This window comes from Delphinapterus leucas, chromosome 7 (genome assembly GCF_059928025.1).
Source record: "Delphinapterus leucas isolate spDelLeu-1000000601 "Yukka" chromosome 7, BTC_Dleu_Yukka2, whole genome shotgun sequence".
Classification (NCBI taxonomy): Eukaryota; Metazoa; Chordata; class Mammalia; order Artiodactyla; family Monodontidae; genus Delphinapterus; species Delphinapterus leucas.
The window spans coordinates 76,377,725-76,391,401 of NC_143135.1; the positions used below are offsets into that span (position 1 = coordinate 76,377,725).

At 37.0% G+C, this 13,677-nt stretch overlaps 1 protein-coding gene across 2 annotated transcripts in view; it reads left to right on the forward strand.

Moving 5' to 3' along the window:
- Positions 1 to 13,677, forward strand: part of ARHGAP42 (Rho GTPase activating protein 42) — a 285,948-nt gene that overhangs the window by 245,744 nt on the left and 26,527 nt on the right. For both annotated transcript variants that reach the window (XM_022562065.2, XM_089915446.1), the window contains exons 13-16: positions 9,239 to 9,301; positions 10,234 to 10,308; positions 10,947 to 11,031; positions 11,641 to 11,699. In XM_022562065.2, coding sequence (XP_022417773.2) covers positions 9,239 to 9,301; positions 10,234 to 10,308; positions 10,947 to 11,031; positions 11,641 to 11,699 — 282 coding nt within the window. The remainder of the gene's footprint in view (positions 1 to 9,238; positions 9,302 to 10,233; positions 10,309 to 10,946; positions 11,032 to 11,640; positions 11,700 to 13,677) is intronic.

Sequence of the window (13,677 nt, forward strand, 5' to 3'; positions counted from 1 at the left end):
GGCCTTTCCTGAGATGTGTGCTCAGCACATATTTGCTCTTATTCTTATTCAGTGCCACTAGGCTTTTATTGCCCAGGGGGAGATTTTGATCATGAAAAGAATCTTTAAATTACCTTTGCTCTATTGATAGGTAGTACTTGAAGTTATAAATCTTAAACCTATTTTTGAGTTTTATTTTTATTATTTTGTCTTAAGCCATAATTTATCTTTAATCCTATTTTTAATCAACATACAGCTCTTATTTATAAATGTACTAATTTTAAAAGTAAGTCATTTTCACTTCTTTATTTTTCCACAAATTTGATAAAATTCTCCCACTTATACATTTAATCAATCAAGCGTCTACAGACATGTCAAATTATAAATACAAAACTAGTAAATTTCATTCTCTCAAACTCAACACCCTAATGAGACAAATTTGTGATTCTGGCAGAATATAATCTTCCTAAACACCAGGCATCTTTTGTAGTCTAGTAAATTTGCTTATAAATGCAGAAAATAATACCTTTTTAAGTATTCTAAACGTTCTAAAAAGTTACATGTGAAATTGTGTAGTCATTTCAAAAGGTCTTGCTACATTGGTATAAAGCCAAGTTATCCAAAATTACACTTGTTTTGGGTTGTTTTTACACATTCTTGGAGATTCATATTTGCTTACCTGAACAGAATCAGTACTCTGTTTTAAAAATCAAGACTATGGCATATGCCGCCAATAAAAGAAACTCTGAGTAATAGAGGCACAGGATTGATTGCACCTTCTACAGCTAAGCTCCCCCTTGCTGTGGGGTGGACTTTTTGGTACTGCCAATTTGCGTGAGGGAGGCTTTCTAAACATTTTCAATCCAACATACAATGAAGTGCCTTTCCAAGTCCTCAGAATTTAATCTTTTTTTTTTTTTTTTTTTTTTTTTTGCGGTACGCGGGCCTCTCACTGTTGTGGCCTCTCCCGTTGTGGAGCACAGGCTCCGGATGCGCAGGCTCAGTGGCCATGGCTCATGGGCCTAGCCGCTCCGCGGCAGGTGGGATCTTCCCGGACCGGGGCACGAACCCACGTGCCCTGCAGCGGCAGGCGGACTCTCAACCACTGCACCACCAGGGGAGCCCAGAATTTAATCTTTTTGCATATAATTTTGAACAATCTACTATATCAAGGCCTAAAATTTATTAATGGACTTTTGAATCTCTTCCTCAGGCTGTAATTTTACCCCTTTCTCTTTTATCATGTCTTATCAGCCACTATTTTTCCAGTGATTTAATGACTCCTAGGACATATCTTTATGCTAAACAGTATTCCAGATTCAAGCACTTGATCCTATTAAGAGTAGCATCATGTTTTCTTCCTAGTAATAGGTCCAGAATTTTATTTGTTTCAGTTCAAAATTATATGCCAGTGATTGTGAAGTTCTCAAACCTCTTTCTCTGATCTTGAATAAATCATGCGAGTTCATCATGTTATGAGTTCAGCATCTTGTGTCTTCTTTATGTTTGCCCCTTCCATCATTTTTCTACACATCATTTTGTTTTCTGAGATCTATGTCCCTTTTTGACACTTGACTCTCCCCCAAGGTGGCATTATGTCAATTTTAGTCTGTAACTTCTCTCACAGTTGGTATTTGAAACCAGTACCAGCCTTGATTCATTTGCCATCTTGAGAAGTGCTTCTTTATAGCCTTGGTAATTCAGATGGATTCCACTGATCTTAAATTATTCCTGTTATCCTTTGGAAACTCAGTTTTGCTGGGCATGTGTGTTTTTGAACTGTGGAAGATAATAGTCAAGCTTAGGATGGTAAAATCTAAAACTAAGATAAAAAAAACTGTTTTGAATGTCAGCAATTGGGAGTAGTCTGTGCTTTCACTGAAAACCCTAAAAGCAACAGACAGACGAAGAACTATCTAGTGTCCTAAAATAGGGCCATACTGTGAATATACAGAGAACATATGCTGTTCAATGGAGAGTGAAACTATGCTGTGACTGTAATGGGACTCTTTACAAGCCTAACCTGAAAAAGTCTCCCTACTTTGTGGTTACTCTTAATTTACCATTTTCAGAATCTAGATGCTGTACATGAGACTAGCATAATTTAGTAGAGAAGGAAGATTTGACTCGTCTTTATGAAAAAAGCATCAAGTTAAAAAGCTAAGGCGTTGGTCAGTTACAGGATATTAAATCCACAGATACTTTTCTGTTTGTAAAATATACCACAGTATCCTTTTCTTGAAATTATAAGACTTTGGGAATGGATTTATTTTGAGAGTACTTACTACGCAGATTATCACTCAATTAAGATTAGAACTAAAAAAAAAAAAAAAGAGATTAGAACTAAACTGTTCCTCAAGCCGTGCCATTGAAAATATAATTCCGCCATTTGAGCTCATTTTTCAAAGAAGCAAATTATCTGTCTTGAGACACCGTTTCTGTCATGAGACTTTCATCATGGGACTAGTTGTTAACAGGGACAGAGGCAGTTGCCTTTTTTTCCTAGGCTTGCTTTCTCTGGCAGTGTCTCTTGGTGCCCTGAGCCTTGTCCCCACTCATACATACATTTGATTTGGTGGCTTTTCAGCTGGTCCCTCTACCCTAGGTCTGGAGAAATTGGGAATTGCGAAAGGAAAGGTTTCTAGTTCTCATTCTCTCATGCAATTCAGTTCAACGATACTCCATTTTGGAACTACTTTATTCCAATCATTGTGAATAAGAAAAAGGAAGTTCTTTCAAATGATGTTTCTGCTATTAAAAGTCACTACTCATCTGTGTAGTGGTAAAGTCTCCTAACATTCAGTTCTCATGTACAAAATCAAAGGGATTGGACTAGAAGATAATTTTATAATTTCCCAACAACTCCAAATTTCTACCACTCTGTGTTTCAGTGGCTTTTCCCATGTGTACCCAGGGAATGTATTCTCCCCAGCAACAACAGAAAAAGTGAACTCAATCTTATCCTTGGCAAGCGCCATCTGTCACAAATGTTTTGGCACTTCCTACTGCTATTTCGATAGCTCAGCTCTTCTCCCCAAGGCCACTGAGCAAATACAGTTCTGTTTCCATCACTGAGACCCAGGAAGAGGGTCAGAGCTCAAGTCTTCTTCATGGGCAGAGCAGAAAGAGAAAATAGTTTGGGCCGGGGCTGTGGAGAGTTAACTGCTACCTTTAGGGAAAAGAGAAAATGTCCTGTGGAAACCACAAACGCCATTAAATGCACTCATCTTCTTTTCCTGTTTCTTTCAAGCCACTTATAGTATGATATTAGTTGTCTGTGATAGGGGCCTTTTAATCTGAAATGGCAGACTAGAAATGTGAATTGGAAATTAAAGACAAGTGCTGCTTTGTTTTGTCAACCCTGAGAATGTATTGTAAGGCCAAGTAGATTACATCTGTAAGGACATGCTGGGTTTTTAATTACTAGGAAATTGAAGGTACAAGGACTTTTGCTTTGTTAGCTGCATGGAAAACAATTCTTTCTTTTTTTTCCTCCTCATGGCTTTTTGAATTCTGTTGAGATTAATAGCTTTTGTGCTGCTAAACTGCCTTATGGAAACTTTACTTGAGTTTCAATAAAAACTTCAGCCCTGAATAGTTGCTGGAGGGAAATAGGAATGTTTCTATTTAACTTTTGATTGAATAAATTAAGCTCTTTAGTTAGCCAATCTTCTTCTTCACCCCCAAAGGCCAGGTATCATTAATATTGTAAGATGTCAATTCCTGGGAATTTGTGGTAGTTGTATTTTGCATACCCCTCTGGTCCTCTCTACAGAGAGATACTGGGCTGGGGTAAGAGCCCTGGAGAGGAGTTGACAAAAGCAACTCCTGTTAGCTGATAAGCTCTATCCCTTGTAGAAGCCAGAGAGGGTACTTGAGCAAGCCAGCTACAAACCAATAACTAGCCAGCTATGGATCAGTAAGCACGTGTTGTCTGCCTACTCTGGGCCAGGCACTGAGCCCTGATTCAGTAGTTCGTACTTCAGACAGATGCATATGCTCCCCTCTCTACCGCTGCAGCAGGAGTACTTGCCCTCCACTAAAGAAAGAATCAGGATAAATTATCAGCTTTTAATGGTGTGATTTTGTTTAGTAAGAACCCCTTCCACTGACTTCTCATTTGAACATTAAGGAGTTCCCAGGTTTTCTTTTTTAAGCTATAGAGACCTATTTTTGCTGAATTCTCATTAGCACTAGCATACTAAGTGTAGTAACCCCTTCATGGCTTTGGAAGGTGGAAAGGTTTCCTTTACCGAATGTGTTTGTCTCTGACTTCCCTCAGAAGCACCCCTCCTTATGACTTCCTCCTCCATCACTCACTGGGAGACAGAGGGTGGTAAAGCCTGTTTAAGCTATATCGCCTTCCTCTCCTCAGACCTCAGCAAAAACTGCTGAGTGCTTGCATGAAGGCACTGTTGATCAGTAGTTTGTAAGGCAGCCATGAAGGGTGCTGCCTTTTTATATGAATGGACAAATCAGTAGCCAGAAACTCGGATAAATACCAGTTAAGCGAGGAAAAGCGAAGTGTGTGGGATTGGCTTTATTCCATTTAGTCCTTTTTTTCCATAACAATCTGTTTAAGTTGTACATGATTAAATCAGAACTGGCCAGGTTATGCTGTGGTCTCAGAGACTTAATCACAATAAAGGTTCGTCTCTTGAATATGCGATATGTCCATTCAGGTCAGCTGTGATTCTCTGATACATAATTTTTACTCTAAAACCCAAGCTCATGTAGTACCTTCTCTCTGTAACATTGATGATCTTGTACCAGAGGGGGGAAAAAAATGGCAGACTCCCGCAATACATACCAGCTCTTCCTAGCTGATGGATAATGACATTTGTGACTTCCATTCATATTTCGTTGGCTAGTGCATATCATATGACCAAGTCTGTCTTAGAGGGAGCTGAGAAACATAATCTTCCTGCAGGAAGGAGCAGCAAATATGAGTGAACAGTAATCCCAGGCTACTACAGTTCCGTTCCAATGAGAGGATGTGTTTGTTCATTGTGATTATTGAAGTTTAATGAGAGCATAGGGACATATATGTGAATATCCAACTTGTTGTCTCTTCAGTGGTCAGCTAGATTCACAGGGCCTGAGTGGTTTATGCCTGATCTCCATTTTTTTAAAGAAATAGATCACTGTGGGCTTCCCTGGTGGTGCAGGGGTTAAGAATCCCCCTGCCAATGCAGGGGACACGGGTTCGATCCCTGGTCTGGGAAGATCCCACATGCCATGGAGCAACTAAGCCCGTGTGCCACAACTACTGAGCCTGCACTCTGGAGCCCGCAAGCCACAACTGCTGAGGCCCGCATGCCACAACAACTGAAGCCTGCGTGCCTAGAGCCCGTGCTCCGCAACAAGAGAAGACACCACAATGAGAAGTCCGCACACCACAACGAAGAGTACACCCTGCTCACCCCAACTAGAGAAAGCCCACGCACAGCAACGAAGACCCAATGCAGCCAAAAATAAATAAATAAATTTATATTAAAAAAATAGATCATTGCCCTGGCCCCAAATATTTTAAAAATAAGTAATATAGTATGCCTCTGAAAAATAACACTTCTAGCAGATAGTACCTCAAGCCCCCGTGACTTCAGCCAGGCCCCAAGAACACATGCGATTGACATATGTAGATTTTATATTCTCCTCTAGCCAATAATGATGATGGTGATAACAGCCACCACTTCTGCAGCACTTACTATATTCCAAGTGCTATTCTAGGAGCTTTGCAAACGTTAATGTATTTCATCTGTGAATAGCCCTGTGAAGACAGTACTACTATTATCCTTACTGTATAGAAGAGGAATCTGAGGATGAGAGAGATTAAAACTGTGTCCAGTAATACAGCTGCTAATTGGGAGAGTAACTACTGTCTCTTTCATCTGGTTAGTACTAGTGGCCGACCCTTTTTTTTTTTTACCGTTTCTTCTTTTTCTCAGTGATGTGTGGATAGGAGCACATGGGGAAGGAAACTAGCATCTGATTAGGTTTGTTCCATTGTTTTCCACTCTTCAGTGCTTCATGTGGATTTTGTCTTCATCTTACTACAACCCTTTAACATAGGTATTGTTATTTCCCTCATTTTATAGATGAAAGAACTAGAGTTCATAAAAGTTAATAGGCACACTTCCATCCACAAAGCAGTAAATAGTAGAGCTGAGATCCATCCCAGGTTTGCCTGGCTCTAAGCAAAGCTGGGTGCTACCTCTGCACCACGGAACCTCTCTATACTATTTCAGGCAATAGAAAAGGATGTTCAAAGGAAACAAAACAAAAATGCATGGTTATTTTTGCCAACACAGTGTATTTTTTCACATTTCTGAATTTATCGATAATGTTTTATTTACTCACGTGAAGAGAGCTAAAACACAAGGTCCATGGGACACATCAGGACAGTGGCACCCATGGAATGACCTGGCAGTCAGACTGAATGTTTGTAAAATTTTCTTCTTCATAATTAGCCTGTGATACTGGTTTACTAAGATAGAATGGGGTATTGCCACCAAATATCCCAGTATACCTTCAAGATATAGCCTGGTTATTACTTATTTTTCTCAAAATGGATATTTAAAGAAAATCTGTTTTTATATATCACAATTATTTTCGTTCATTTAGCCAAGGTCAGGTTTTACTGAAATTTTAAAAAAATGGATTTCTCTTTCTTTTAATACTTTTTATTGAAAAGTTGAAAAATGTGACCTCAAGAACCAAATGTTATAAATGTCAGGAACTTGCAGTTTTAATTGATACAAAATGCTAGTGTATCATTTTTACCAGGGTTACATTTTTTGGCTCAGTTTCTGTTATTAAAAATGAAAATTAAGAATTGATTCCTCACTTCTCCATTCTACCTGTTTTTTTCCTATGTTCAATAAATATTTTAAATTATCTGAATATATTCATACTATAATGCTGTGCTTGGCATTTTGGGTTATTGGAAGTAAGCAATCCCTTCTTGGTGCCCAAAGAAGCTCCCCTCTCATGTAGGTAGTCAGCTCTAGAAAGATGCTTGATTAATGGCCATTCATTCTTGTATGTTGAGTTCACCCAAAGCATTCACTGAGTTCTGTTCCCTTGACATCTAAGGCACTGGGGACACACAAATAAATAAGCCAGTTTGTATTGGTAGCAATATATATTTTAGTTTTGGCATTTTTACATGTTTAAATCTATTTTTTATTTCTAAAAACTAATTTAAAAGATATATAAAATAGTTACAAAATCCAATGAATAAAAATGACAATTTCTACCTTCTGTCCTTTTCTTTCTTACTTGCAATTTGCATGATCTTTCTAGAGATTTTTCCTAGGAAAATAGAAACATTCATACCCTCAAATTTTATGTTTTAAGAAATTGGTTGGTATTGTCCTATAGATTACTTTTTTTTGCCTAACAACGTATAATAAATATTCTACCAAGTCAGTACCTCTAGAGTTTTTTAATTTTAAAAAAATTTTTATACAATTTTTAAAGGTTACTTTCCATTTACAAAATTATTACAAAATGTTGGCTATATTCCCCATTTTGTACAATACACCCTTGAGCCTATCTTACATCCAATAGTTTGTACCTCCCACTCCTCCCCCACTAGTAGCAACTAGTTTGTTCTCTATATCTGTATCTGCTTTTTTTGTTATATTTACTAGTTTTTGTATTTTTTAGATTCCACAGATAACCACTGGTAACCACTAGTTTGTTCTCTATATCTGTGAGTCTGCTTCTTTTTTGTTATATTGACTAGTTTGTTGTATGTTTTAGATTCCACATATAAGTGATATCATACAGTATTTGTCTTTCTCTGTCTTACTTGTTTCATTTAGCATAATACCCAATTGCTGCTATTCTTTTTTATGTCTGAGTAGTATTCCATTGTGTGTATATATACCACATCTTCTTTATCCATTCATCTGCTGATGGACACTTAGGTTGTTTCCATATCTTGGCAATTGTAAATAATGCTGCAGTGAACATTGGGGTACATGTATCTTTTTGAATTAATATTTTGGGTTTTTTTGGATATATACCCAGGAGTGGAATTGCTGAGTCATATGCTAGTTCTATTTTTAGTTTTTTGAGAAACCTCCGTACTGTTCTCCACAGTGGCTGCACTAGTTTACATTCCTACCAACAGTATACAAGGATTCTGTTTTCTTTACATCCTTGGCAACAGTTGTTACTTGTGTTTTTGTTCTTTTGTTTTTTTGATGATGGCCATTCTGACAGGTATGGGATGATATTGCATTGTAGTACTTCTAGTTTTTTGATTTCTCATTTCTAATCTCAGATTTCTTAAACTTTTCAGTCAATTCAGTTTCAGTGATTTTCGTTGTCTAGGATTTCTTCAAAGTTTTTTGTCTTTCCTGGCACCTATTTTTTTAGCATAATTTTTTGATATATATTTTTCTGTCTGTGAATCTGTGTAGTTACATGGATGTATTTAATCCACCATCTATAAATGGAAACCAGTTTTAATTTTTTATTGGTTTGAATTGTCTTCATATATTATGATTTGGGAATATTAAGAAATACAATATGTGCACCACATCTGATGAAAAATTTTATTATAGTATCAAAAAATTTTTAAAATTTTCCTCTGAGTGTTATTTGGTATTTTTAAATCCATTCTCTTTAAACAAGTTACCTAACTTGATCTGGCCCCCAAACCTTAAGAAAATTTGAAAAATCTGAAGAAAATCTGTCAAAAAGCAATGAAAATAAATTGCTGTTTCATAATAGAGGATCTTTGGGGGATTTTTAGTGGACTTACTAAGCATATTTTGAATTATTTTGAATATGATTCAAAATGCAATAGAATAGAACATTGAGCTTGAATTCAGGAGACCTGAGTTAAAATGTGGCTCTAGATCTTAGAACAAAGAAAAGCAGTTTTCAGCAACTTGGTGAACCATCTTAAGATTGCAAAGCTTTCTTTCTACCTCATAATGTTGTTTTGAGAATCTCATGGGAAAAAAATATGTGAATAGCTATGTAATATAATTATTAATTATATCTAATAATATAATTATTATTAGATCTATGTTTCTAATGAAGCAAGTTGATATAAAAACGTTGGTGAATGTGAACCCCCCTCCTTCACTTCTACCCCCAAATAAAAATTAATATGCTAACCAAAATATTTGACAAATTCAGTAACAACCCCTGTGCCATCAAGCCATGAAACTACAGAGCCAACTGAAGCAGGAATGCAAGTTCAACATAAATACTTAATATGATTTTCTTTTACTTTCAGTGTACTTAAATGAAGCAGGGTTCAACTTTGTGAGAAAATGCATTCAAGCTGTGGAAACGAGAGGTCGGTGTTGCCTGATGGGTACACTGTTACTGTTGTGTGATCCCTTCTTACATAGAAACTGCTCAGAATGAGGATATACTTAGTTATTAACAGGAGATTTATTTTAAGTAATATATGAATTATAAGTTATACAAACACATAAGTAACTATACTTTGAACTTCAGTTTACCAAAATCATACTACAGACGTACTTGATTTTTAATGAATTTTCATAATATAGCCTCATTTTACTTCTTATTGATGGACTCTGTTTTTTTTTTTTTTTCAAGCTTTAGGAAGGTAAGATTCCTAAGGAGCTTGAATTCAGCTCTCCTCTTTCCCTACATTATATCTCAGAGTGATTTTAGTCATTGTCACAATTTCAGCACCTTTCCTCATTCTAGTTATGACCTCGGTCCTGAAGTCCTCTCCAGTTGCCTTTTACTTCCTGGAAAACTTGTCTAAAGCAAAACCTCCTATTGGGCTTTGGAGTTCTTTAAACTTAGATTCAAATTTTGGTGCTGCCACTTAGAAGTTTTGCGAAGTTAAGTAGGTTCCCTAAAATCTCTGAATCTGTTTCCTCACCTTTAAAGGGAAGCTATCAATTCCATCAAACTGTTAAACATGCAGGACTCTGTGACTGAGGAAACAGAGTATGAGAAATACTTATCATCCCTTTCCATCTTGGATGCTTTTTTATATTCAAGTAGTGGTGAATAAGCAGGTGTACTTCGCTATTTTGAAGCTCTTTAGACTTTCAAATCACTGTTCAATGTCTGCTCTAAGAAATATATGTCTGATGGGTGTTTCTAGGGTAGGTTTGCTAAAGTTAGACTGTAAAATTGGATACATAGCTTTCAGATTTTGTGTAGGCATATATCTGAGTTTTTAACATTTTGTACTTCAGAGGCTGTGTCTTAAGCCATTTTCTTGTGATTTTTCCTTCTCATTAGGCATCACCATTTTAGGTCTTTACCGAATAGGAGGAGTGAACTCCAAAGTTCAGAAACTCATGAATACCACATTTTGTAAGTTTTGGATGAAGCCAGTTACTTACTTAATTTTTGCATTCTTAAAGAAAATTCAAACCATAGGTTTCTTTGAGATCTAGATTATTGCTTATCTTTGAGTATTTTCAAGTCATATTTAAAATTAATATTTGTATTCAGCTTTTAAAGTCCATTGTAATAGAAGAACAATCAGAATTTGAGAAGGGGCCCTTTTTATAATATTGGACTTTTCCTCAAGTATCCTTTGATTAGCTAGAGGTACAATAGGATTTATGGATGCTGGGATTCAGATTGCCTGACTTGGAATCTTAACTGGGCCCAGTTAAAAGCTTTGTGACTTTGGGTAATTTGCTTAACTTCTCTGTGCCTTCACCTCCTTATTTGTAAGCCTAATACATAGTAAGTGTGCTGTGATGTTAGCAATTAGCAAACATCTGATTTGAAAAACTATATTCCATTAGAAATCTTTGAGGTTCAGTGTCAGAGTGAGCTTTGCACCAACTCATGCAAACAACAATCCTAAAGTTAACTCCATTGGCATTCTAAGAAATACATGCCTCTCTCTGTGACCTACTTATGTTAGTATCCATTTTCTTAATGGTGTGAGTGATGTTTTGAATTGCACAGTTTAAACATCTTATTTTAATTCTTTTCAGCTCCCAAATCCCCTCCTGATATGGACATTGATATTGAACTGTGGGATAATAAGACAATAACAAGTGGGCTGAAAAACTACCTCAGGTGAGGGGGGCTTAACTCTTGCCACTGTGCTGTGGTTTCTCAGTCACCCTCTTGGGCAGTCACCACGGATCCCAGGGAGCCCCTGTTTCTTAGCTTCACTCCTTAACACAGTTCCTTCACTTAAGGTGGAATAGCACAGGGTGGTAATGGTTATGTTTAGTGTTCTGGAACTTATATGTGCTTGTTCAAACAATACACTTAAAAGGCTGCAATAATTTATGAATACTAAATAATAATTTCTGTTTCATGTTAGATTTGAATTCGGGTTTTCATGTATTTTTTTAAGACACCACAAGTTGAATTTGAAAAAAAAAAAATTTTAACTATTGCCCCCATATCTGAGAGGGATTTTGCTCCTATGGTCCAATAGTTCTCACAAAGTTAAAAAAAAAAAAAAAATTATCTCCCAGCCTCCCATTTTAATACAGTGGTGGCAAGAAGTGCTCAGGGGCATTGGTATCTTTGAGGTCTGCATTTTAGAACTACCTGTAGACTCCCTGCTAGGACTTTATCAAATGCCTAATTACCCAATACTTAAAGAAGCACTGAAAGGTCAGGAAAAATCAGAAGATACTGCCATTCTAAAATTTGCTTCATTCTCTATTGTAGGTGCCTGGCAGAACCACTGATGACTTACAAATTACACAAAGATTTTATTGTTGCTGTTAGTAAGTACATTTCCACTGGATGCATTAAAAATGATGTGGTTTTATGCTGTATTAGAGGTGTAAGTTTAAACCTGCTAGCTAACATTTTCCTGTCTATTGCTTAAGAAACTGTCATTCTCATATTTAATAGTTTACAATATGGTTATGAGAAATCACAGAGTGAACTAAAATACTTTGTTACTTAATAAGACCTTATTGGGGTGGCGAGTATGATGTCATTAGAAAGAGCTGTGAGGAATTATTCGAATTACATTTTACTTGATTGGTGAATGTCAGTTTCTTACAAGAGCAATTTCATGGTTAAATAAACAAGACCACAAATCTGTACAGTCAGTTATGCCAGTGCTTTCACTATACACATACTCACATGCTGTGCTCCTAAATCTGGAGAAAGAGTCAGATATTTTTGGCAGGCAGCAAGCACCTTTTCTCTCTTTTTATATTTCTTGATGATGATCAGATATTTATGTTGTTTCTTTAGATCTGTGACTGCCATAATGTGATATGAATAGATAGGCTTAATTCAAAATTGGGGGGGGAGGGGAAGGGGCCAGTGACAATCTTGTAACCTGAGAAGTTAGAAGTGTGTACTTGTAAAACGTTGGGCTCAAAGTGCCAGGTTGCCATCTGAGCCCATCACAACAAGTTGTAACACTTAGGAGTTGGCATTTCATTGTTAGGATGTATGAGGTATGACTGTAACAAGAGTATTTTTCACAGCCTAAGAAAGAAATCAGCTGCATTAGTTTACCCCACATTGTAATGTCACAGGAAGTATTGTCTACTGACAAAAGTGTCAGGTAAAGCTGAATGATCTTGGTTTTCAGTCCAGCGTACATGACTGACCACATGATCTCACAAACATCTATACTACTTAGCTTTCTCCTGAAAGCTCTGCTCTCGACATCCTCTTTATAGAAATCTGTCTTTGTAAGAAGAACAAGACCTTAGAAAATATATAATCCAACCTCATTTTATTAACTAGGAAATCAGGACCCAGAGGGGGCAGATGACTTTGTCCAAGGACACTGGTAAATTCATAGCAACATCAGGACTACAAGCCAGCTTTTTTGACCCTTAACCTAGAACACTTTCTTACAAAAATTTAGTTTTATAGAAAACGGTGTTTGATCCACTTAACTAGGATGGCTCAATGAGCTGGTTGTTCTGATACAAACATTTGGTCACAAGATTTTTTTTCTTCACTTCTGTGACAAATAATGATCATATTATTCACTACCATGATAATTAAAATGTGTCTTATGTATAGGAATTTATCTTTTGTTTGGGTCAAGGATCATAAAATTAGGTATTATTTGGGTTCAAGCAAGAGAAATCCAGCTCAGGAAAAAGGGGGAGTTATTCAGAGACTAAGGGGAGTCCCTCAGAATTCCTTGGCAGAAGATGGGTCCCACCTTCCATGGCCTGCAACCAGGAACCTCAGAGTAGGAAATAGATGTTTCTCTGCCCATCCTCCCAACTCTTTTTGGAGGGTCTCTCATTTTTGTTCTTTGCTGCATATCTGCCTCATTCTTATCTTCGCTTCCAGACAGATTTTTCTTGGCTTTCTACCTGGTTTTACATGATGTGCCTTTTCACGTGTCCAGCAGGCAGATCAGTTTTGGTGTCTCCATTCCAACGCCTGGGAGAAACTTCATGTTTGGCCCAACCAAAGCCAGGCTCTTTCCTTACCTCATGTACAAATAGCTGTGCCCAGAAGAGATGAAGGTCCCATAATATAAACCCTATGTGTTGGGCACTTTCTGAAGAAAGGGCTTGGCAGGGTGAGCAGTCAACCCAGAATCTGTGTATTTTTGTAAGAGACTATTAAATAGATTCCTTGTTCTGAAGCGTTAGAAGTTTCTCTAGGAGACTTGTCAACATCTTGGCTTTTGCCTTGTAGACTAGACTTGCTTTAGATGATTTTTTGCTTTTCAGATTTACCATTGTCAGCGTGGGCTTAAAAATCTACCAGGCC